Source organism: Aythya marila (genome assembly GCF_965140915.1).
Source record: "Aythya marila genome assembly, chromosome: 8".
In the NCBI taxonomy this organism is placed as follows: domain Eukaryota; kingdom Metazoa; phylum Chordata; class Aves; order Anseriformes; family Anatidae; genus Aythya; species Aythya marila.
Window position 1 is genome coordinate 10,119,404 of NC_139049.1, and position 25,341 is coordinate 10,144,744.

The following is a 25,341-nucleotide window of genomic DNA, read 5'->3' on the forward strand; positions in this document are numbered from 1 at the left end:
TCTAACCACTGCACAACACTCCTTCCCAGCCTGGTAAGTAGCTAGCTTGCAGATTCTTTACAGTTCCACGACCTGGGAGTAGCCCCACAAGATATTGTAACAGAAACTCAGAAACCCTGAGACTGTCTTCAGGTAAATGAATAAGCATGCACACACATGTAAGGAAAAAAAAAAAAAAAGCAACAGGCAACAAGAATGAAGCTTGTCAGATCAAACTGAAGGCTCTCTCTGAACTCACAGGACTCTGGAGTGGCTTCAGAAATATCAGTTCTTCCATTCTTACTCATGCTCACTCTTCTTTGGAGGGCTGCAGAAACAGTCATATATAACACATCTTAACAGCTAGCTGCAACGACTACGCTGTGTGGTTTCTGAGCCAAGATGCATATCTGAGTGAGCCCGCTGGGAGCCACTCCATGTTGTGGCGCCGTTTCATGTGTCTGAGTCTCTGCTGGCTCAGCACATGCTGGGGATCAGCTGTAGACCAGCAGCAGCTCCTCCTGCTTCCATGTTTCAGGTGCCCTTCAAGCCTTCACTGTGTGCCAGTGACCTTCTTCCCCATCAAGAGTAACCATGAGTTACTAAAAAGAAGGCACATATGCACTATTGATATGTTGGATACAAAAGATGCTGGCCATAGCTACCGAGGGATTATTTCTCCTTCTCCGAAGGCAGTTACTGCCTTCTGTTGGTTGGGAAAGCTGAGCTGCAGCAGGAGCTGCACCCAACCCTGCCCTGCTCATTGCTCATCTCACCTCTTATATTTATCCCGCGTCTCTTAGAGCTTGCCAGGCTTCCCCTCATCTCCACTGCACTTTTACTGTGGAAGAAGCAAAGACCCTACGTACACAGTCCTTTCCCTCCTGCCACTTTAGTTGTTGCACATATTCAGAAGCTGCCCAAGGTTTCTAAAACGCTAGCACGCTGCCCTCCCCTTTCCTCTACCATGGTAAATAGAACGTGGTGTCTGATACGCATCAACCACAGACGAGCCCATCTCAAGCAGCTCACTGTGCTCGGCCACATAGCAGCGTGAGTGTTTCTGTCGTGCAGGTTTGGCCAGCTGCACACCCCATTCACACAGACATTGCTTCTAAAGGGTTTGGCTACTCATGAGATTTGGTGTGCCTGCAACAGACCCGCTGGCTCACGTCTGAACTAGATCACATAGGAAAGCACAGCTGTGCCTAAGAAGAAAGACTCTGAACCCCAGAAAGCCCCCCAGGTGTTGGGAGCAGAGCAGGAACTTCTTATCAGCAGGTTGCTCTGGGCTTGTCACTTTTTGTCAGCCATGTTCTCCTCAGAGAAGAAGCTCTCTGGAGCGCTATTAAAGCATTGCCTAAGCTCCAGGGTACCTCCACATATGGCCCAGGCTGTTCCCTCAGGAGAGAGGAGCTTGGCTTAGACCACTGCAATCCAGAAACATGACCCACAAGGAAGAATGACTTCCTCAAACAGGGGGAAAAAAAAAGTCACAATGGTCAGCCCTGCCAAGGCAGCTGGGATAGCCTTTCCATCACAGACATCCTCGTCCTGGGAAGGAAACAAAATATGTGAGCATTTGATATTAAATTTAATTTGTTTGAATATTTTTATCAAATAATGTAAGTGATCACAGGAGTAATAACAATGCTGACATTAAATAATCATCAAGTATTTAATGCTAACATTAAGCAAATATTCCAATCTATGAATAGCTCACTAGACTGATAATTAAACAGATGGCTTCAATAATGCTGCTCTGGTGCATGCGCTCTTTGAATCAAGTCTGTGCAGTTTGAAGCCCTACGATCCTGTCATGACCTTACTTTGAATCTTTAGTTAGAGCCCACAAGCTAAGCAGTGGTTTTTCTCCAGGCAGGTTGGAATTATATTTGAGAAAAGGATTGCAAAACAGAAACACGTGTGCTGCTGGCATCAGTGCCACTGACTCAGCACAGTGACAGCCACTCTGACTCAGGAGCAAGGCTAAAAGCACATAGCTTTGTACCACAAGGAAAGGCAGCTCTGTCCACCTCGAGAGACCCCAGCGCTATTTATAACATCACTGTCCACCTCCCCATGCCACCATCTCAAGCTTGCAGATTTGTGTTCCCATCAGCACATCAGATAAAAAGGCTAACAGCTCCTTGCCCCCTCCTGATGTGCAGCAATAGCAACTGCCACATCCCGCCCCAGAGTTTACACTGAGGCCGGATGAGCTAATCTGTATGGATTTATACACAACTTTGGGAGTTTTCCAGCCCTTCATTACTACAGCATGAGGCGAGTGCATAGCCTCAGCGCCAGTTTCCTTTGGGTGCTGAATGACCTGTGTCTCTGAGCTGCTTGCCAGCAGAGAAAGGAAACACACAATGTGCTCGGCTAGTTTTGCTGCAGAAATAGCTGCAAGCATACAGGCACATGCACATACAGATGCACACCCCTCAGCTGGATGCCTAGAAAGCAACACAGTGTAAACAAATCTGAAGGGGATGGAAACTTCCAGCCTTTCTGGGATAGGTCCAGGTCCAACACCCCTAACCCTGCACTATGCGGTTTGCCCCTCTGAATGCAGGAGGAGGTAGGGCAGTGGAAAAGAAACAGCCAACCAAAAAGGTTCCTAGAAGGTTATCTTTGACCTTTAGAGGCACTTTGGTTCCTGAGAAATGCAATGGAAAGCTGTGAGTGCTGTAGGAGCAGCTGCATGAGAAGAGTGTAGTGTTGACCTCACTCAGGCAACAGCAGACCACAGGCCACACACCACAGAGCAGAGAGCAGCACCCTGGAAAAGGAAACAAGTGTTGTGTGCTGCTATGACCACATCAGAGTTACAAGAAGCCTGGAAAACAGGCAAAAGATGAGGCACCACAGCCTTTCTGTACTGCCCAGTAGCAACACAGCAGGTGGCACTGAGGTTAACACATGCAAGGGAAGAGCTTCACGGACCACTTCATGGGCCCTGGAGTCAGTGAATGCTATCCAACACCAAGCACCTCTTTCCTTGCACTTCAGACTGCCACGTGAAGTGCTGCTGGGGCTGGCAGGCATGTGAAGGAGCACTGGGGCTTTAGGGGATGGCAGCACTTGTGCTCAGCAATGAGTGACTGACTTGCTTCCAAAGCTCTTCCACACCTCGCTGAGACCTGGAGGAAAGATGATCTGGGGACAGGGGAGAGGCTTGTATCCAGCTCCAAACACTACAGCACACCATCTCCAGCACGTGGGGAAGATCTCCCAGCCACCCACATCCAGAACAGAGCTCCCAAAACAGACCCAAAACAATGTTTCAGAAGCACAGCAGATCTTCTCAAAATGTTTCCCACCTACATTTCTCTCCACACCAGCTCAGGCTTGAATTTCCAGATTAGCCCCCCTCCCTGATAGCCAAACAGGGCTTGGGAAACTCAGTCTGAGCTGCCCACCTCATCAGTCCTGATCCAACACTTTGGTTTTCCCAGAGCTCTGTGACAAGGAGCAAACTGGAGTCAAGCTGCCAGATTTCTCCCATGCTGCTGCAGAAAGAGCAGGGTCCCGGACCCTGACCCAAGGCCTTCAGGGCCAAATGAGGAGAGGACAGTGCTGTTTTCTAGAAAAATATATCTTTATTTACCATCTCTGTTTTGCTCAGGAGACACTCAAACGGGGGCCATGCTAGGGGCAGCCAGGGCCAGGTCTCCACAGAGGGCCTGAGGCACTGTAAAGGCAGGAAGGGGCTGGAGCCACAGTTTTCACCTCAGGCTCCACTGCCCTCCACTGCCACGTTGCTCAGGTCTTGTCAGTAAGTGGGGCTGACATGTGGGGGGCACCTCACCCCCCATCCATGCCCCCACAGTGTGGAGAGGAGCCAGCCAGATCATGGTTTCTCAACAGGGCTGGGACCCCCTCACGGCGCTACCACTTCCAGAACATTCCTTGTGAAGCTGTCAGGGCAATTTAAATAAATGGGGTTGAAAGCATTTTCTGGAAAGGGAATAGTCCATAATTTAACACAAAAACAAGTCTATCCCACTTAGCAAGCCACCTGGCAGGTGGCTATCTGTCAGACGGCAATTACAGTGCCAAATGCCCAGGCAGGGCAGACAGACACTGCTTGGGGCAAGGAGCCTGAGTTTGCTCCCATACCACCCCCTGTGGTGTGGCACTGCGTGGTCCAAGCTTGAGTGGCCTCCTCAATGCCATCCAGCTGTCCCCACACGCGTGCTGGCCCAAGCTCCCCGGGGGCACAACACCACGTGTAGGCCAAAGCCACTGAGGCCCCAGCGCCTTCTCAGGTAGCACAGCCTTCTTGAGCAAGTAGTGAGTTTCAACAGCATCCTTGATGCTCTACATTTTTGGTTTGTCATTTTACTCAGAGGAGGAAAATGTGCAATTCTCTTCAGGTCATCACAGGACAGCCTAGGTGCTTCCCAGAGGCCTGGTTTCGAGTTTTTACCAGTCACTTGAGCCCACTCATGCAGATGGCCGTAACATGGTTCCTTCTTCCTAGCAAGAAACCCTGGCTTGGCATGGGGCTGCTGCCTCTCAAGCAGCCCTTACCTCCTGTGCATGCCTGGGAGAGTTGGGGCTGCTGCCAGCCATGCTCCAACAGTGCCATTTAAAGCTTGAATAAGCCAAAGAATGTCTTGGATTCCTCAAAATTAACCAGAGAGATTTTGGAGACATTGACATACAGACTGTCCCTCTCCCTGAGCTTGAATAAAGCCCCCAGATAGCTTTTCCGGGCCCACATTTTCTGATTTGCACAGTAATTGATGTATCTGTCCTCCATCAGCACGTGGCTGCCTGGCGAGGCCGGATTTGTCTTGTAGACGACATGGCTCAACATCTGGCTGCTGCAGATGCTTCCTCGGAAGAGCACGTTGGAGTACACGTAGTACAGGCCAGTCTCGTTGATCACGAGGCCCTGGTTGCGGTACTGAATGCCGTTAGTGAAAGCATGGCCGGAGACAGGCTCCCACTCCAAAGGGAGGTCCCGCTGCGATGGGTTTCCTGGAAGCCGAAAGGAGAGAGGCATTGCAGTAAGTACAAGCATTAAGGTGTCTTTTCATAAGTTATACCTGATGTCACAACAAGTCAGCTGCTTTCTGTGTCCTTTTCATGAAAATGTCTGTTCCAACCTTGGGGAGGTGGGAGCCCTCACCTGCTGTGTGCTCACCTGGTGCTGAGCTGCTTCTGAAAGCTTTCTGCCCAACACACTCCACAGACAAAACAAAGCCCAACCGAAAAACTAGAGCTCTCATTGAAGAGCCTGAATAAGGGGAAGATTTTAGCTGTGGGAGTAACTTCCAGCTGCCAGAGCACACACGTTACACCAAGGGAAACTGAGAAAGCCTGTATGAGACAGCTCCTTACAACTATAACCAGGCTGCCCTCTCCCCCCAGCCACGTGCCCCATCCTCTGCTCCCACATCTTGCTGGGCCCTCAGCACATACCTGTTAAGTGTGCTGCTTTCCTCACTTCCTTTTTCGCTGCCTGTCTCTCCTGCCCTGCATGAAGATAGAGAAGGCATTAGCTATGTGCTCCATGGAAAAGCCAGCCCAGAGAGCAGAAGGGAGGTGCCCATGAAGCTGAAATGGTGCAGATTCACAGCAGCACAAGGCTGTGACTTAATGTAAAGAGACAGAGAGGTGCTCAGACAAATACTGCAGGGAAATAGGAAGATTAAAAAAAAAAAAAAAACAAAAAAAAAACACTGAAGTAAAAGATTTAGACATGACCAAAAGCAAAGGGAAGAACAAAAAGAGCAAAGAGAGAGTTTTCATCTTAAAATGGCTTCATCAGTGGGCTTAAGCAGAAGCCTAAATTTAGAGACATTTTTAGGTTCTTTGGCAAGTTTCAATTTCACTGAAATGACATTTTGTAAGAGAAAAAACACCATGTAATGAGGTTCTTCTCAACTAGTTTTGGTTGCAGTGAGACTGCATACCAAAAAAATTTAGGAAAAAATAAGTTTCCTTCTCAAGGGTGCGAGTGAATCCCCCACCCCCAAAGAAAACGAAACCCTGTACGTCATCCCAAAATCTTAACAAGCGAGGAGACAAAGCAGAAATGTGTGGTGCCCATATTGGTTCTTTGTTCTCCTTGTTCCATGCACATTGTTGCTGAGTGTTAAGACAGCCAGAATTCATTTTCACAGCAGAGTCCCCCCGTACCATTGCCCCACTAGGTCCCGGGAGCCCCAAGGCAGAGGCAGACTGCCCCGGGACACGTTGTTCACACCACCAAGCACTCCAGCAGGCAGGGTGCAGGACTCCTTCGCCATACCCCAGAGATAAAGCTCTCCTTTAGCCAAGCAAATGAAGGGAGCACTTGCAGAGCATCAGAGCTGCAACCCCACCTTTGTTCCTTAACAAGAGGAGGAAAGAATTTGACAGGAGCATTTGCAGACGCAGGAATGGAGGAGTTCCTCTGCCTACATCAACTCACCTATGAGCTTCTCCAGAGCTGGAGGGATGTGTTCAGTGCTGGCAGACTGTCAAAAAAGAAGAGTGACAAGCTCTCTTAGCAGGGTGAGAGCATAAGGGCATCATCTAGATACAGCCAAAGACTATCTTCAACAATGGCTAGCTCAGGCAGAGCTGGAAGGTGGGAAGAACCATACAGGGAGAGAGACCCTGCAGCACTCAAACAAGACATCCAGATATATCACAGTCACCAACAGAGCAGTCCTCCACAGCAATGAACAGCCCCACTCACACTGGTGAGGCAGACACGTTGCTGCCACCAACTTTTCCCCACAGCCTCTGCAGGTAGCCAGCCAAACTTTACCTCTCTGAGTTCTGCCAGTTGCTTCTCCAGATGGAAAATCTGAAACATGCTCAGCCCCACTCCAGTCAGGGCCATCAGGATCAGCAAGGAGATCACCAGGAAGCCGATGCTGCTCCTTTCCCTGGTGCTCTTTGGCTTTCTCCTCCGATCAGGTACCGGTGGTGGGAAGGGAGCAATAGGGGTTGCTGGAGGGCGGGAGGTACTGGTGTTGGCACAGCCGTCCACCCAAAATATTTGTGGGTACACGTAGTTCAAGTTCTGCTGCATGGCTGGGAGTGGGATGGGCTGGACGTGCTTTGCGTGATCTTCCATGTGGCAGCCAAAAACTGCCGGGGCTGGCCCAGACTGAGCCCTGGGGGAAGACCCAGCTCTGCTTTTATATGCCTGCATCACTCCAGCAGTGAACACCCAGCTCAGATGCTGCAGAACTCTATGAAAGCCTCAAGCAGAAATAGCAAACCCCCAAAAGCTTCCGCCCTCGTCTGCAAGTTCGGGGCATCCGCCTGCTCCTCCCACACAGCGGCAGCATGCACACACAGCGGGACGAAGCCAGTGGCAGACGGCGCTCACACAACACAAGCCTCGGGAAGCAGGTGCAGCCAGCGAAGTGCTAGCAGCACACCCGAGGGCTGTGCTGGCAGCCAGGGGCTGAGTAATCAGCCCAGCACACACCCACCAGCCAGCCACCCTTTCCAGCAGCCCACTCAGGCAGAGGCAGTTGCTTTTCCACTGCGGTGTCCTGCACCACAAGCAGAGGGAACAAAGACTCTTCTGCTTCTGGCACCCTGCACAAGAAGCAGAGCTGAGGACAATCTCCTCGGCAGAAGGATGAAGACCTGATCCCAAGTACATCTGCAGGCACTCAAGTATTACTTCATTTTACAGAGGACAAATTACTGCTTTCCATTGTATCCCACCTTGTCTGCTCCCTATGGCACAAATCCTGGGTATAGTTTCGCATATACCCTGGTTCCAGACACCATCCCACTGTTACAAACCAATGCAATCGACAAGAGGAAGATATTGTTGGTGTTGCAGCCTCAGCAGAGCTGCCCCAGCACTAACAGCCCAAGCACAGTCAGTGCCGTGGGCTGCCTGCACCACACCAAATCACTGGGGGGCACTGGGCAGACTGAACCAGCAGTGCACTGTAGCACCAGAAACATCACCCTGGGGCAAAAGCAGGCTCTTCTAGCAGCTTCTGCTGCCACATTTACCTCTGCAAATGCTATCTCTAATCCCACAGCCCTCTTGAAGCATCAGAGAGGGAAGGTCTTTTGTTTGTTTTGTTTTGTTTTTAAATCTTCTCTTCATGACAATGGTGAGTGCTGCAGCAGGACCTAACCTTGGTGAGAGACTCATGATTAAACCTGGGACAGATGCTGAGCTACACACCTTCATAGAATTTCTCTTACCCTTCAAGAAAGGATCCAGAGTTTGGGCCACGCTGGAAGGACAAAATCACGAGGAGAGACAAGAACATTTTTATTTCTCAGTTTAAGGCTTCGTTGGCCACAGATATCTAAATGGTGGTAATGTGATTTCCCATAGATTTACAGGCACTCTCAGAACACTGCCCATAGCAATTTGCTCTTCCATTTCACAGATGCGTGTACTTGTAGGGGACAGTATTGAAAAAAGGAAACGCCTAACGCAAGAACAAAACTGGAGTTTTGTCTCTTGTGGCTTAAGAAAGCAGCCCCAACACGGAGGCTTTGATCTGGAACATCAAAACCTGGCGTTTGAGGACAGCACGCTTCAACAACATACGCACACTGGTTTCTCCAAAGTAAGGGCTGAGCTGTGCCTCCAACCGCACCACTAACAGTCATATGTGCCCTCAAAGCCCTGCACCACCAGCCACCCCACTGCTTTTTGAAGATGTTCACCACAGCCGCTTGCTGAAGTGATGATCCTCAGCATGAATAGTTTCAGCAGCCTGTCTGAATCTTCCTCGTACTTCTAGGTTTCTAGACATAAAAGTAGCACAAATCCACTTCCAGCAGTTCACACCTTGTCATGCCTACCTTCAACATTGAACAACAAGGACAATGGCACCACCATACCTGTGTTTTTTTTTTGCAACATGGACCATGCACGCCACTGGAGCTGGAGCCCCTCAACTGCTTTAAAATACAATAATGGCCCAAGGAGCAAGGACCAAAGCCCAGTACTTCCTGAGTCTCCAAATACTCTCATGAAACAGGGTCACCTCTGCCTCTCCTCCACCGGGATGCTTATAGGTCTTCAGGCTGAGCCCCCACCTTTTTCTGACATTTCACCACAGACAGCTCATCCTGGTGGGATTGTGGGCACATGAGCAGGCTCTCTTAAATGTCACAAGTGCACTTATCAGTCACCCACTGTTTCCTATTTTCACAAAGATGACTTTTTTTTAATGGGTGGGTGAATTAATGAAAGCCGGGAGTCAAAATTTAGGCAAGGTTGTTCTCACCCAAAATACTGGTCAGGGACAGCTGAGCAGTAAAAAAGGACATAAGGACAAAAGGGGTGTCCAATTTTGTCTCTCTGCCAGAAGATCACCAATTGTAAACACTTTCCGTACCCTTTATCAGAGGATCACGTATGGCAAAATCAGCAAAAACGCAAGGAATTAATCTGTTACACAGATTAAAAAAAATGGTAACTTGCTAAGAAGAATTCTTCCCTCCAGCTCCCTTTGCCCCCAGAGGAAAGGTGGGAGTTCTTATTAGCAATACACAGCACCATGCTAAAGTTTGTACTGACAGCAAATAGAATCAGGCAGCAGCTAAGAAATACAGATACAAGTTCATATCAGTAGGTTTAAAGACTAAATAACACATTTATATATGCATATATTATCTCAAGGAAAGCAGAACTTGAATAATGATCTAGATCTAATACTTGACAGAAAAATAAAATTAAGTTCGGTGTGAACCGCTGCGTAGGAGGAAGACATCAAGGTTCTGTACAGATACACATCTGAAAGCAATTAATAAATATTTCCTATTATAACACTGACTATTGGAAATGCTAAAAAGCAACTATTGAGAGCCCACAAGGCTGCATAAATTACACCCAAGACCAACTGAAGAAGTGGTTAAGAAGCATTCAGAAAGACAGCATTCAAAGCCAAGGGTGTGTTGGTTTCAGAACATTAACCTGAAAGCCAAGAAAGGCAATTAGTACAAAACCAGTAAGTGCCAGCCACATGGGGCAGGAGAGATGCACCCCATGAACGCTCCCTTATGAGTATCTTGGAAAAAGCAAGCAGAGCACCATCCAGGAAAAGGCTTCTGATTTCACTCCAGGCGTTTTCCTCTATACAGTGCTATTTGAACACCTTTCCCCCAGAGCTAGGAAATAATTTTATTAACTGCAAGTAATATTTGCAGATTAAAATAACTGATAAGACAGTGCCAAAAAAGAAAAACACAAGAACAGAGAATTCAATCAGAAGAAAGCAAGCCTAGGAACACAGACTGCAGATCCAACTCTTTAGATAGCAAATAACATCCAAGAAATTAGAAATAAAGCACAGGTCTGAAAGCAACACAGAGAGGCTGCCCAGCTGGACGTGAGCGTGCAGCAGGGAAAGGACACAGGGGCCATGGGTATGAGCTTACACATAGCACCAGGCTAACTGGGAAGATACAGACAGTCCCACAACTCATGTTACAAGTTCATATTCAGCTTCAGAGAGGTTCAGGAAGGAGCTGCAATAACTGCCAGACAGCAAAGGTGTTTGGTTCATTCAAGAACAGAGCAGCATGGACAGACAGCATATGAAAATCTGTAAAGAGAGACGAGATTTCTATCAGCAGAGGGTTCTTATCTCACAGAAAAAGCCTTTCTAAAGAGCCACTAACTGGAAGCCAAAGCCGAGGGAGATAGCATTTATAACAAAAAAAAAGGATTTATTTTTGACTGAACAGTAGAATGGAAGCTTGGGAAAAAAACTGCTTCCACACATACTATTATCTTCACCCACTGAAGCCTTTAAGGGGTGCAGAAGACACCAGAACTCACCCAGCACTGCCAGATCTCTGTGCCACTGAGCAAAGGGCCCACCACCAGCCCTGCACTGCCCTGACTCCAGAGATAGGCAGTGGTCAGGTTTAACAGCCCACGTAGGTGATAATTGAGTGTGCCAGCCCTGAGGGTCCTGCACAGCCCCTTAGGTTGTCCAGTAAGGCAGAAGGGCAGGGGAAGGCACACGGATTGGAGCCCAGCTGCCATTCCTGCCCCAGCATCACACAGCATCCCACAGGTTGTGCGACCTTGTGGTGAGCGCTGACATCTTAGTGCTGTTTCTTTATTACATGGTTTTAACAGCTCCATTTTCCCAGGGGAAGGTGATGCTTTTAATTTCCTCAACGGTCACTCTTTGCTAGAAGCATGAGGCAGGTGTAAAGATGTGGCCTCGTTGCCCACAGCCCACTAGGGAGACATTCACATTCACACAAGAGCAGATTTCAAAACCCATCTCTGAAAGCTCTGGCCTGGCATTGCCATATTAAGGCCCTCTTCCAGCAAGCAAGAGATTTTGTTCTCTCGTTCATCAAGCACGTGCAAACTGCACCATGATCCCAACAAGTGGGCAGCAGCCCTGGGTTCGGCAGGAGAGGTATAGGGCTCTGCAGGGCCCTTCTGCCTGGGACCTGAGGCAGGAGAGAATCGAGCAGGGGAAAGAGCCAAAGCAGCTCAAAAGGGAATTGAAAGCAGAGTAAGATTTCATTTCTTTTGATTGCATCTGTAATAAAAGAAAGGGAACGAAGTACAGAGGTTATGAGGTAATGGGATCAATTGCTTGAATATACAGGAAAGAAAAAAGCAGGTTATTAAACATCGTACGATAACTTAGTCATGAAAGAAAATGGAACAAGCTGCTGTGGCCGCTCAGAGGTTGCGAGGAAGACCACAGCGAACACACAGATGTTGATTTCCCGTCAATAACTGCATTCACAAACCCTTCACGGGGGATCAACACTGCCTCACGCTGCCAGTGCATCAGCCAGCCTCAGCCCTGGAAAATGCCAGCTGGTTCTGCTGGCCTACGTGGCTAGATCGGTATTTGACCATTTTACTCCTCCTTGGGAACAGCCATTCTCAGCCTATTAAAAAAATAAAATGAGATCTACCAGTCCTCACCAACTTCCCCCAGGCTCACCACTCAGCTCTGCATCACTGAGCAAATTCAGCCCCCCAACATTTGTGCTGCCCACAGCCATGTCCCATCTCATTACAGACACCTCGACACCCATGTTCCATGTCAGCCAAACTCCCAAAACACTGAGGGACCTGCAGCTGACATCCCTGAGATGTAATCTTGAGCTACAGGTAGTTTTCTGGGCTGTGTGTACAACCCTGAAATTTCAGCAGTAACTGTATCAAGTTGTGGCTAATAAGAGAGATTCATTAACTGCTTCAAGCTCTTTTCCTGAAAAGTCACAGACAGGGATTCTTGTTCTCAGTGACTTCGTAGAGGGCCCAGCAGCTGGACATAGCCTCCAGCCACCAGATCTAACAAAGGAAAAAATACCCTCAGGGTGGCAAACATTTATTTTCCATTGCTAGCTCCAGAAGGCACAGAATTATCTTAATCTCCAGTCCTCATCAAAAGACCTTCCTCTCATCTATAACTTAGTAAGTGACCTACGAAAAGCAGCATGGTGAGACCAGTTGCAGTAGGAGAAACAGCAGTAAAGCAGCAGAAAGCTCCTTGGCAGCTCTTAAAATCATCATTTTCAAATGAAGGACTACATGGGAAAGATTCCTGATTTTCACCATCCTTTCCTAAGCTAGCACTTTAGCTAAACAAGGCCTGGGAACATTCTCTCTTCTCAAACTGATACAAACCCCCAGATTTTCTTAGCAATACCTGATGCTGTTCGACACTCAGGGTTTCCACGAGATGAGACATGCTACTTGGTGGCTGCCTACCCACAGCACTTTGTGGTCAGACCTCTACACTTTAATTGTTCCAAATGAAGTGGAACATGTTTGTACTAATTAAGTGAAGCTTGTTAAGCTGTTCCATCTCATCTCACATGGCAAGCTGGCAAAAGCAGAAGCCACCATAGAGGCACCTCAGACTGTAGTTCTCTTCCTACCAATACCACCACAACAGCTAGCAGACTTTGCATATTTTAACAATACTGGATTTCCACTGATGCTTAATGTATACAGCCTAAATACCTTCTGCTGGCAGATATGGCTAGTAATGTGTTTATACAGCGCATGTTTGTGACTATCTGTCCTCTGATGGAAACATTTGCGGTGCAAAGAGATCAGAAAGTGCTCCAAGTGCTTCTGCGTGCAACAGATTTTCTAACAGGAAACGGCTCCCTTCGGTGCAACAGGCTTCTTAAGGTAATCCCCAGAGCTGTTCGCTGAGTGTTGTGGTTTGTCTGAGGTTGCAGCAGAGCTCAGGTGGCTCCAACAGCTCCACAAAACCTCCCAGTGGCATCCTGGAGAAGAGTCCACCCCCAGCACACACAGCACAGCTGTGCCCTAGGGAGCTGAAAGACGAGACCTCTTCATTGTAATGTCATCAACAGCTGCACTTCTCACTATACCAGCTGCTGCCAAAGCCACCTACCAAGTAATAACTTACAGGGAGATGTGCTTTAATGAAAAAAATTCTCATGGCTATTCCAATACATCTGTTTGGTTTTTGAAGTTATGCATTATACTGAATAAACTTGGCACAATCTGACTCAAAGCCCTCTAGAAATCATAATGAAGACCAGGAGGTCATGCCTAGTTCGTAACCGGTTGGTTGGAAAAAGGAGTTGTGGTTTTAAAGCAGGGCATCTTGCTTTTGTAACAGTTTAAAGGGTATCAAAGTCTTCCTCTGCCATGGACTGCCCAGCAGCTGGACGCTCATCTCTTCCCTGCACATCTGAAACCTCAGGAGCAGGAGGCAGACTGTCTCCTGTTGGGACAGCAACTGCAGCAGCCCAAAAGGATAGGTCCTGCGACAGCTGCCAGCACTCCAAGGGGAAACCTGAGAGAACACAGCACCCTTCCTGCCCCACCTGTGGAAAAGAGGCAAGCAAGACAGGTGCTTGAGCAAGCCATTAACCCCCAGAGACTTGCCTCTTGCCAATTCTGTGATTGTTCCCAAGGAGCAGTAATGCAGCCCTCACCGCTTAGAACACAAACCTGATTTCTTGGTATTTCACACCAAGAACCGCCCAACCTGAAATATCACAAGATAGACGAGGCCTCCTTTTAAGTACTCACGATGCCACAGGAGTTTGTCAAGCTTTATGAGCCACCTTCATCTCTATATAGATTATGACCAATTTAGGAGAGGCTTGATTTCAAAGAATCAGGTTTTGAAAGCTAGTCAATGCGACACTAATACGACCAAAATGGGAAGTAAAAAATGACTCAAGAGCCCACATGAAAGGGTTACATTAAGCAAATAAGAACTTGACTTTAGGAGTGTGCCCTTTTTTTAAAAAAAATAAAAAAGTGGTTACAAATAATTTAAAGCAGCAAGCAGAGCAAGAGGAAGCTGTGGTTCAGTCTCCATCCTATTGCCAGAGGCAAACACACCAGTTCACAACAGCACAAGCAGGTCAGTAGGTTCCTCAAATGCTTTTTCAGTGGTTGAAGCACGTAGTAGTTGATGTGAAAGTTTAGACCTGGACATAGTTGAAATGCTTAGGTAACACGAGAATATGAAAAGTTGATCGTTGATTGACACGCACCAGATCCTATGACAGATGAACTCTCGCAGCAATGACTCTTGTCAATCTCCACTGACTCAGCACCAAAAAAAAAGCTGACTTTTTTTTAAAAATGACAGGTGCCCAGGCTTCTGTTAGCTGGGTACTTAAAACAAGTCTGCACTGTGGGCAATGCTTTTACTCCCTCCCCATCACACCAGATGAATGCACACAAGCTTCTGTAGACATAGAGTCCAGAGGCAGCATTTCTTAAGAACAATAATGAGCTTTCAGGACAGTGAATCTACACAGCTAAATGATGTTATGCGTTTTTTATACTGATTTTGTGGGACACTTTCAGAAGAGTGAATACTATGAGGTCTTCCCAAGACAGTTTTGAAACATGGGAGCCTGAGTGAGAATTATTTCTGACCCTGTTAGCTACCACTTACAGTAACTGCCACATCTCCAGCGTGAATTGCAAGCCACGTGGCCTCAAACCATACGCCTGAAACAGAGCTCTGCTCTATTTTAGATGTACATTATTTCCATAGCATGTGCCCTATATGTTCATTATATGACAAGCTTTATTGGTGGTATTTTATTTATTTATTTTTTCTCCATGGAATGCATCAACTTCTTAGATCTCTAAGCCCTGCCCAACTTTAGGGCAGATTGCAGGGAATAAAGGAAGAGTGATTTAGTTTCACACCTGAAATTGTTGACTTGGAAACTTGAACATATACTTGGAAATTAAACACTCACTGCCTACTCAAACTTACCAGCACCTAAGGTATAAAACAGACTACATCAGCAAAAGAACATAAAAAATGCATTTCAGCTCAAGGCTAAATATCATGTTCCCAAAAGATAACGAGGATGAGTACATAAAATGTTTTTAGAAACAATTCTTGCATGAGGAAGCACAGCAAAGTGCTGCTAATTCCTAAATTATAATTTCCATGTAATCTTCATGGACAGCTCTCCAGTGCTGTGAGGAAATTCAGTCTAGGGAAAATCAATTGAAAAAAAAGGACAAGAGTTACCTATTCCAATAAAACAGAAAAAGATGATGAGGAAGGTTTCCAGCCCTCTATGTAACACCACAGTTCCAGAAAAGCTCAGGATTCACAAAGCCTTCAAGTAGCTGCTTCCATGAAACTTAACATGCCATGGAGCTATATGCTCACACCATATAGTTGATAAATATATATGATCATCACTGGTTTAACACTTTTTTCCCCTCATCTAATGCTTACAGGCGAGCAGCAACCAAGGGTAAATAAAAACCCCTACCAAGGACACATTTGACACCAGCATATTGCATCATGACTCATTTGGCCTCATTCTATACCTATCAGCATACTTGAGGTCTCTCATGGGAAGGTCATTAAATGGGCTTTTCTAAGAATTCAGAAGCGTCCAACTTCAGCCGAGTCTTAGTGGTGAGAATTCTTACTGATGCGAAGAGCTCAGAAACAGCCAGGGCAGTAAAGGAAAGCAGACTTCCTAAAAGTGACGCGTCAAAAGGAAGGAAGGTAATTTAAAACAAAAAAACCCACACCAGGAAAAATCACCCCCCACAAAAGCAGTCTCCATCCTGCACCAAACCCCACATGCAATTTGTTTTAACTTCATCACAGGGAGTGCTATGAGTCAAGAGAAATTAGCACTGAGAAAGTCTCATTTGAGAAAAGGGCTGAGAAGGGGCTGGACATCCAGCGAGCATGGCATTGGGCTGCACACAGCACTGCTGTGCTTGCTACAAATGGTTCCATGTGTCCTGGTTCTGTATGGAAATTTCAAGACTAGTCCTTCTCAGAGGTAAAATTAAGCTACAAGTTTGATTATCAAAGGAAAAGTACCACTACATTAAAGACAAAGTGTTCAGATTTATTTGGAAATTCACAGTTTCTAATGGCACTACAGCTCTGTAGTTACATACTCTTGTTCCACAACATCGTATGCCGCACTCAGGTGGTGTGTATTTTCCTCATTCAGGTTCGAAACCCTTTTGAATTCATGTTCAACAAGTCTGATTCATGTGCTCCGACTGGCTAATTGTGCAGATCAAATCCAAAAGTACATCACCCTAAAGTATTCATAAACTAACAAGAAAGCAGCAAAAAAAACAAAGGCTTTAAATAAGTCACATTACATACAATACCCAGGAAAGGCATTAGATCTGTTAAAAAGGGTACCACTAAAAGTGCTCAATAAGTTAACTTATTTTTTACAACATGAACCTGTAACATTTGCCAAAAGGAGTAACCTTTTGTTCCACTCACTCAGATACATACAGCATTTTACCAATCACGCACTCTATAGTATCCAAATATACAGTCACAGTCAAAATAAAAAACACTTGGATATGAAAATACCAACCATACAAACACTGCACATTTGTTAGCCAATACAAAAGCAAACGTCGTGGAAATACCCACTTGGAACCAACCTGACGGGGTAGACTTCGAGGCTTTGCAAACTCAACTCACCCTTGCGTTCTTCAGCTGAGCTTTCCCCTAAACTCTTCACACAGAAACAGTGAGCACTCCCCATTCATCTCTCCTGGAGAACTACAGCAGTCAGTTTAGGTAACAAACGCATTTGTCAGCGTAAGATCCCAGCGTACACAAGAAATGCTACAGAGGAACTGTCATTCATTCAGTACTTCTGACTACAGCTCTGATTTGTAACGGAAGGTGGAGATAAATCTAACTACTAACCCTAGTGAGACACTTTTCTCAACTGAGTTTGCAAAACCGGGATTTAGTCAGGCAAGTCCACCTATTAGTATTTTTACAGTATCCAGTCCACATTACTGAGTCCAGCTGAAGGCCAACACATGTCCCTTTACAGCACTGTAGTGTTGCATCTTCAAAAAAAGCTAGAGAAATTACAAAATAAATCAAATGACAAACAATTGTATCTCCCCTCTTCCAGTGGCATTATAAATAGACAAAAGGCACATAAATATGGGAAGGTGCAAGAAATAGGAACAAAGCTGAAGGAAGAGGATTAGGCTTTTATCCCTATTCCACCCAACAAACTGGGTTTCAAAAAATCTCCGCCCCAGGAACTGTGAAAAAACCTTTATAAAATGAACCCTGCCCTCCCTCCCCCCCCAAGATGTTCTCATAGGAAATTATCAGCCTTGTAAAGCTGCAGCTTATAGCCAAGATTGACACAATCCCATCTATTTAAAAAGGCAGAAACCAAATTTCTGAATACTTTCCAATTAGTTGAGCTCTTCGTCTCCCACCATCCTCCCACAGAATACCACAGACTGTTCTCAAATGAACAAACACTCTCCTGTTTGAGAAGTTCAGCTAGTTTTAGATGTGTCCAGAAACTGCCGTGACACCAAGTGCTCCCACTGTTATCTCTTTGTTTCCTTTGATTATGTCATGCAGGCTTGGCATTGACCCTGACTTAGTCTGTATTAGAGTTTTTATGAGCTTCCCTTGGTCTGAAACTTTAGACCGTCTTCGCTTTATAGCCCTCTTCTCAGTTTTTGTCTTTTGGGTTTGTCCATTGCACAGACTCGTACAAGCTGAAATGCCACAGAAGTAAGACTCCTCAGACTGCGATGACGTTTCTGAGCTTCCTTCAGACGGAGGCCCTTTATACGAAGAGTGATAAACTTCCCCAATGTTAGAGAAGTCCCTCTGGTTTGTAAACGGCTTCCTTCCTTTTATTTCCCCATTGGCTACAGGATGCAGAGGCTCTGCCGTCGGCTTGATAGTCTCTATCTTTTCACTTTTGTATTTGCAACGCTTTTTCTGAAACCACAAATAAAAAGAGAAACAGTCAGCTTCTGACAGGCAAGCAGAGCTTAAAGCCCAACCCCAGGAGCCAGGAGAGCAGCCGAGACACACACCACCTGCCGGCAGGAATGTGTCAGCCTCAGCCTGCCTCTGCAGCTACTGTACCTTCTTCTCTGGGGAGAACTTGAGGGGTTCTACGATGTACAGGTCCTCTTGATCCACTATAAGAAAGAATACAAGAATTTACTAACGCTGCTGGCTCTAGAACAAAGCCATTTTCAACACAACCACACGGAAAGTGAAGTTGGCACTAAAGAATTCCCGTCTGCTGTCACGGCAGCTGGCAGTGACAGACACGGAAACTCCTGACCTTCTGACAGGTTGTGCACTGCTCCTATGGCCCAGAACACCCCTTGGGGAAAAGGGGCAGGTGGCTGGCAGAAGTGGGCTTCTCAAAAATACACCGTTAACAATGTAACAGTGTTTAATGTGCAGCTAGAAGCACAGATAGATATTCAGACTGGCATAAGAGCCGTCTGGTGTTCCTCCATTAGTGCTTTGTAAATCATTCTTCCAAGCCTAAGCAGCAGAGAATACTAAAAAACCACAATTCTGAAAAAAAATAGTCTGATCTTTACTGCAATGTTCCCAAATCAAGTCAAATTTCTACCCAGTTTTATGTGCAGTACAAAAAAACTGAAGAAAGAATGCTCAATCTAGAAGCACGGCATCAGCTGCAATACTCAATAGTTTTTATGACCTACGCCACTTTTGTTTTTGCACAATGATGATGGCCTAAGAAGTCAAAATTCATTTGTCCTCAGTCTACTGCGAATACTCAAACGACCAGATCATTCAATCCTCTTTGCCAAACCAAGAGGAATGGTCTATTGGCTGCAGTAAGAAAATTTGGATCCCTAAATATACGCCAAGTTTCAAGATAAGCCATTAGGACATCCAAATAGGGCATTCAGGCTGTGTTTGGCATTACGAAATACCACTCTGTATAAACTGCCTAGCTTTGTAGACTTGAGTACCTGCATCAACTGTTTCAACCAACAAGAAGGCCATCATTTATACCTCTATTAGCGTTTACCCTAGATTTAACATTTCAGCTTAATTTAGCACATTTCTGGGAGCATCTGGTAACATTCACGAACCACCTCATATGAAGAATGTGTAAGTAAACTACTACAATCCAGTGTACTTCAACATTAACCTATGATTTTCATTTTCATACACATGCAATAAGACAGACTGTATAGTGTCAAGAGTAACACCAGAGATTAGCTGTATTAAATATGTGAATAATACCTTCTTTACCAGATAGCTGAAAAGACTGCGATCTGACCAGTGGAAGAGAAGTTCTTCTTTTCAAATTCATATCATCATAAGAGGAAAAACATCTAAGAAACAAAACCCAAAAAATTTTATGCATGTTTTTCTCAAGACAATGCATTTTTCCATTAAAGAGCATCCTTGGCAGAAGGACAAAATCAGCATTTGCCCAGGTGCCCTAGGAAGCCTGGCAAACAGACACAGTAGTTACTATCTTTGTACTAAGCTACCAAGGCATGTTAAGTTCAGTAGCTCCAAAATGCTCCTATGAGACCACTACTGCAGAGTAGTAACTGCTTGATGCCCCAGTCCCAGAAGATTTAGGGAACACCAACAAAAGCTGCGAGAACAATTAAGCTTCTAGTGCAAATACGTTACCTTTTGGGGCTAGGGTAGTGATTACTTTTGGGAATTTTTGAGAAGTAATCTTCACAGAACTGAGACGTGCTTCTGCACCGCTGCACACAAACCACCAAGCCCAGAATGACACAGAGAACCAGCGAAATCACAAGGTAGGTTTGCCGATCAGAAACCTGAAAGAATTTGATATAGTTGTTAAAGACTAATGAACAATGCAGTGATACTGTTACACTCTGCTTTCAACACCAGAACTTTAAAAGAACACAACTGTTCGTTTCAAGTCACCTTCTTGTTTTCCCTCTTATCACTAATGTTTAAACTGGAATAGTTTTTCCAGAAGTATGTTGGCCATATGGCATTCAAGGACTAACAGCTAAAGACCACTAGCTGATAATGCAGGACAAGATTCCGCTGACTGCAGCACCATCATTAATCAAATTGCTCAGACCAGTTGACTCAGGTGACTAGAACTGAGTTCAGGGAAAGTCATGCTCAAATTCCAGGATGCTTGTCTAACATAACCTGATCACCCACTGTCAGATCCTACAAAAGCACAGCACTCATTAACAGGAGCTTAGCCAACCAGGCATCGAGGGAGCCCTACTAAGCGTTAGGAAACAGCTCAAGACACGTTCTTGGCAACACACACAAAAAAGTCATGTTTACAATATGGCTTGAAATCCCAGGCTAGAGAATGTAAACATTTGAAAGAACATGTTCCTAATATTGTTGCCAAGGTTCCCTTTATCTCCAAAGATCACAATAGCCAGAGAAGAAAAGAGAAGGGGGTTTTAGCCATGCTAGTTTGCCACTCAATAGCAAAAAGCACAGCCCTCCACACGCTTGTCTGTTGTCACAGCCCAGTTCCAACAGTGTTCAGTACACTCTCACACATCTCCTGTTGCAAGACTATTGGTGTTCAAGTGGGCAGGGTAAGTGCTGGACACTGTAAAGCATCCCATTTTACTGAAGTTGGAGAACATAAAGCCATCCGATACAACTGGTCACATAATACATCAAATGGCAGTAAAGTTCTTGAAGCATAGAATTTACCATTCCCCACTGCACGTTTCAAACACTGAGCGCAACAAATCCTATTACTGCCACTTTGAAGTCAGTGCTTAGTCTAATTAAAAGCCATTTTACAGAGCAGTATCAACTCCAACGCACTACAGAAAGCTGGACTGAGTATCTGAGCCTAAGTTCTATCTTTTATCACAAGATCAGATTACAATCACAGGACTAGTAGGGCTCTAGTAAAAACCTATTACATCAAGTCCGCTGTGCACCAGACAGCTCAAACTACTCAGCTGTTCCTCCCGTCCCTTGGCCAACTGCTGAAGCAGGAACTGGAAGCAACAACTACTGACATTTTTCCAAATGAAAAGCTTCACTTAAAAAGCCCAGGCCTCTTCAAACCGAGATATGTTTATGTATCTGTTTCCTTTGCTTGAGTTCTTGTGCCATATTACTGATTTATAATTACCTCACGTTTTAATTCCGCCACGGTTGTTGACAGATTGGAAACTAGCAGCGTCATGTTGGTGAGCTGAGCCTGTAACAGCTGGATCGCTTCTGTTTGCCGCTGATCCTGTATTAAGGAGAGTCATGCCCATGCTGTTTAGTTGTCAGGATTCTGCTACCACAGACTTTTACTTGCACAACATTAGCATTCTGTCTGACACAGCCAGGCACGATGTAGCCACATGATCCATTTAGCACTCTTTTCAAACACAACTTCCACTTATCATTTGAAACTGTTTATACAGCATTAGTCATATAAACACTTCAAAACATCAGCATTTTTATGTATAAAGCGATGTTTTGTAACGTTATGCCTAGTGCGTTTCACTGCAGTCACTACTATCTTTATGAAAGGCAGAAGAAGTAGCCAGCTGCATGCAGTGGCTATCAGGAAGCCAAGTACAGTCATGTCAGAAAACGTGTGCAGATGACTAGGCAAAGCTGAAATCTAAAGGCTGAAATCTGGCTTCTGTTCTGGGCTCAGGTGGGCAGACGCCCAGTAGGAGGGGCCCAAGGCAGCCAGAAATAAGCCCTTTGCAGCTATCGTTTCCTGGAGGAAGTCCTAACAAGATCCTTAATCTTACAAGAAATTGAGAAAGGTGCAAAGAGCATAAGGGAGGTTAGCCAAGAAGAGCACCTCAGGCTGACCAGCATTTGGTAATATTTAAGACATGCAAAAAAGGGCATGTGTGTGATTTCAGGGAATTTGTGGTTTTCTTTGCTTTTGACAAATGAGCTAACTACATGCCTGGGATTATACTTCAGAAATTTTCAGTGTTTGGGATTAAGCTTGCTAAAACATGCACGATTGCTTTTGTGATTATTCAGCACACGGTTAATGCTATATTTGACAGCTACTCAGGAAAGCTAGGACAGTAGTTCAAGAGAAAAAACAACAAAACCTTCACTTTCAGCTCTCACATTCTTTAATGACATTTCAGAGAAGGAACTAAAACTTCTGCTATATGTGCCTCCCTTTGAATTGCAAATTTGACATGCCATTACCACTCCCTCCCCCTTTCTGGAAGTTAGGTCTCTCTCCAGCAACATCAGAGTAATTGCCTATCTGTATTTTAAACCAGAGCTGCAAAACCCAACCAAGCTTCCAAAAACAGGTTTTGAGTGCAGCTACAACCAAGAAACAAGGGTTGGAAGTGACATGGGTAACTTCCACTGACAAATATATTTACGACTTTTAGCCATTAACAGCTGACAACTGACACACTGAAAAACAAGCGGGAAATGGCTTTATTTTAAAAGAGACTGGGAGCATATCTGCAAAGTTTTATTACAGAGAAAATGGTTGGGAAGCAAGGGATGGACTTGCTTTTAAAAGGCAGACACAGATAAGAAAAACACTTTCAGCAGAAAAAAACTACGTCCTAGCAACTTTCTTTAAAAACATGCAAGTACTTCAACAAGCCATACCTGCTCTTCTGCTATTCTTGAGGTGTTCTGAAGTTTTATTATCGTTTTATTGAACGCCTTCTGCATTTCTTCCATTTGCTTTCGGTACCTAAAACAAAAACAGCACATAGATCTGAAATGCTAGTTCATAAAATTCACGGCACTAAACTTGTCTTCAGAACACACCACTACGCAAGGAGAAATCTCTCATTTGTCCAAAACAGCTTTATTTAAACTTCAAGTGGTGTTCCTTTTCTAGTTTCAGACGTAGAACAGGGACACTTCATTCTACCTTGGGTGGTTTTATTCTAAGCTTAAGGTCAAAGATAATTTCAGCACCTTAGAACTGAGTGCTCATTTACTGGCATTCACTATGGAGCGGATTCACTCTGCAAAACACTCACTGCCAAGACAGCACAACAGTAAATGTAACAGAGATCTTCCTTGGAACCAGTTCTTAAATAGGTCATTTCCCGGTTGTCCTATGGCTGAGGATCACCACAGACGAAACACTAATAAACGTGCATCCCTCATATAAAGTTCTGAGTTCCCTCTCCATGCTCCCTTCTTCAACAGGAGTCATTACACAGCAGTTTATGTGGAAGCAACCAACTGAGTAGCCCAGTGAAGAAGGCACTGTAGGTGTGTGCCACTCAATTTAACAGCAACAGGAGGACGTGCACTTTTGCTGAAGTGATTACAGAGAGGCTAAGTGCTTGCAGCACTCAATCCTTAAGAAAAAGAGCCCCAAAACATAGCAATACAAGAATAAATCAACAAAATAAATGTTGACTGTAGCTGGAAACACAGAAAGGGAACCCTAGCTAACCACACATGTCTAGGTCTCCGGTAGCTTCTCAGGATTCGGTACTTTTCCTCAATTTTCCACAAAGCTCTCCCCACTGCATTACCTTCCATACATTCCTTTGCATATCTGTGTAATTCCTTTGCACAGTTGGCTAAAATCATGTCTATGTACAGTACCTTTTTCCCATCCTTCCTCAGGCTTACCTCTGACTCAGTTCTTCTAAATAACGGCTGCTGAGAGACATATTTACTTCCAAGGCTTTAATTCGGTTGTTGAGGCGCATGAAGACTGACTCCTTTTGATTAGATCCATGAACGAGGTTTCCATTAGCGTAGCCTAGATCTGTTGAATTCTGCAACTCAGCATAGAAGTCTGTAGCTGTTCTCTGCGGTCCCCCAGAGACCGGAATTGACATAAAAGCTTCTTCAGTTGCCTGATCATCCTCCTTCGTTTCAGATACAGGGGACTCAACAGGAGACACGACAGGTTTCTGCACTTCTGGAGTGCTTTCCTTCCCTTCCCCAGCATCACTGGCTAACGTGCCCACTGTATGTTCAGGCTGCAGAACAGTCTCTGTAGGCTTTGAGATCATTGGAGTAGCAACAGTCTCTCTCGTGCTCATCTCCTTTACTTCAGTGAGCACAGTGGTTTCAGAAACTACAGGGGTTTCTTCTGCAGCAGAGCTCTCAATCCTCTCTGTTTCTGCACTCATCTCAGCTGTATCCACTGGGGGAGTGCCCCTTGGTGCCACCTGGCCCAAGTCTTCTTTAGCAGGCTCCAGCACCATCTCTGTTGTTGGCAATGGCTTAACTTCAGAGGTAACTTCGAGGAGGAGGGACTGAGAGACAGTTTGAGGATGGCTTGGTTCCAATTCAATAGCATCTGTGGTCTCATTACTGATCTCCTCATGGACCACACTGCTGAAGTCAACTGCAGCAGTAGATCCAGGCAGCCTCTCAACTTTGCTCTCTAATTGCTCAGGCAGAGGCTCATCTGTTGACACGTGCACAGATTCAGTCAGAACTGCCTGCGGCTGCTGACCATGAGCAGAGTAATCTTGCTTATGTTTACCTTCAGTCTTGGTACGCCGCCGATGGATGGCTGCTGTAAGCGAACACCATTTAAACAGATATTCTGAGAAAGTGGAAATGCAACATGCTGTTCTCAAGTCAGGGCAATATTTGTCTGTCTCAAGTTCAAACCATGCCGATGCTTCTTCTTCTTGATCATCACTGGGCAGCAAGGTTACTGTTGACTGGCTTACATCTTCTTCGTACTCTTGTACTAGCTGAACAATTGGACTTTCTTTTGTCAAATCCACATTTAATTGCTCTTTATCTATCTGTGGAATATCTGTAGTAACAAGTCTACAAGAAGAAAGTTAAAGACAGGATGTTACTTCGACAGGTTTACATGCTTACTCTAGAAGACTGCAGAAGTAGGGTACTTTAGAAAATTCACCAAGTTATGACCAAAGGCCAGTTTGGATGCAGTCACAAATTGTAATTTATTTTTTTCTACTATATTTCCATCCTGTTTTTCAACAATTTATTTCAATCCTAGCTTCTGAAACAGCAAGACCTTCTCAATCAGGTATGTCCCGTTATCCTGTAAAGGGGTTGCCAGTTCAAATACCACTAATTTATTTATTTTTAATACACAGCAAACATTTTACTCTTCTATTCCAGCCTCCAAATGCAAGAATCAAAGTCTTCCATCTGACCT

At 45.3% G+C, this 25,341-nt stretch overlaps 2 protein-coding genes across 4 annotated transcripts in view; both read right to left on the reverse strand.

The window, feature by feature from the left end:
• Window positions 1-4,142: 4,142 nt before the first annotated feature.
• FASLG (Fas ligand) lies at window positions 4,143-7,141 on the reverse strand (the record flags this gene model as incomplete). Its single annotated transcript, XM_082766535.1, has 4 exons — window positions 4,143-4,971; window positions 5,416-5,469; window positions 6,410-6,455; window positions 6,752-7,141. 4 exons carry the CDS (start codon window positions 7,139-7,141, stop codon window positions 4,577-4,579), a joined length of 885 nt encoding a protein of 294 aa, XP_082622661.1. The 3' UTR covers window positions 4,143-4,576.
• Window positions 7,142-16,290: 9,149 nt separating this feature from the next.
• SUCO (SUN domain containing ossification factor) overlaps window positions 16,291-25,341 on the reverse strand; it is a 40,250-nt gene continuing 31,199 nt past the window's right edge. For 2 of the 3 annotated variants that reach the window (XM_082766272.1, XM_082766270.1), the window contains 7 exons: window positions 23,820-24,983; window positions 22,830-22,917; window positions 21,364-21,468; window positions 19,896-20,050; window positions 19,494-19,585; window positions 18,345-18,400; window positions 16,291-18,194 (listed from right to left, as the gene is read on the reverse strand). In XM_082766272.1, coding sequence (XP_082622398.1) covers window positions 17,748-18,194; window positions 18,345-18,400; window positions 19,494-19,585; window positions 19,896-20,050; window positions 21,364-21,468; window positions 22,830-22,917; window positions 23,820-24,983 — 2,107 coding nt within the window. In that variant the 3' untranslated portion in view covers window positions 16,291-17,747. The remainder of the gene's footprint in view (window positions 18,195-18,344; window positions 18,401-19,493; window positions 19,586-19,895; window positions 20,051-21,363; window positions 21,469-22,829; window positions 22,918-23,819; window positions 24,984-25,341) is intronic. The other variant, XM_082766271.1, reaches the window with a different exon arrangement.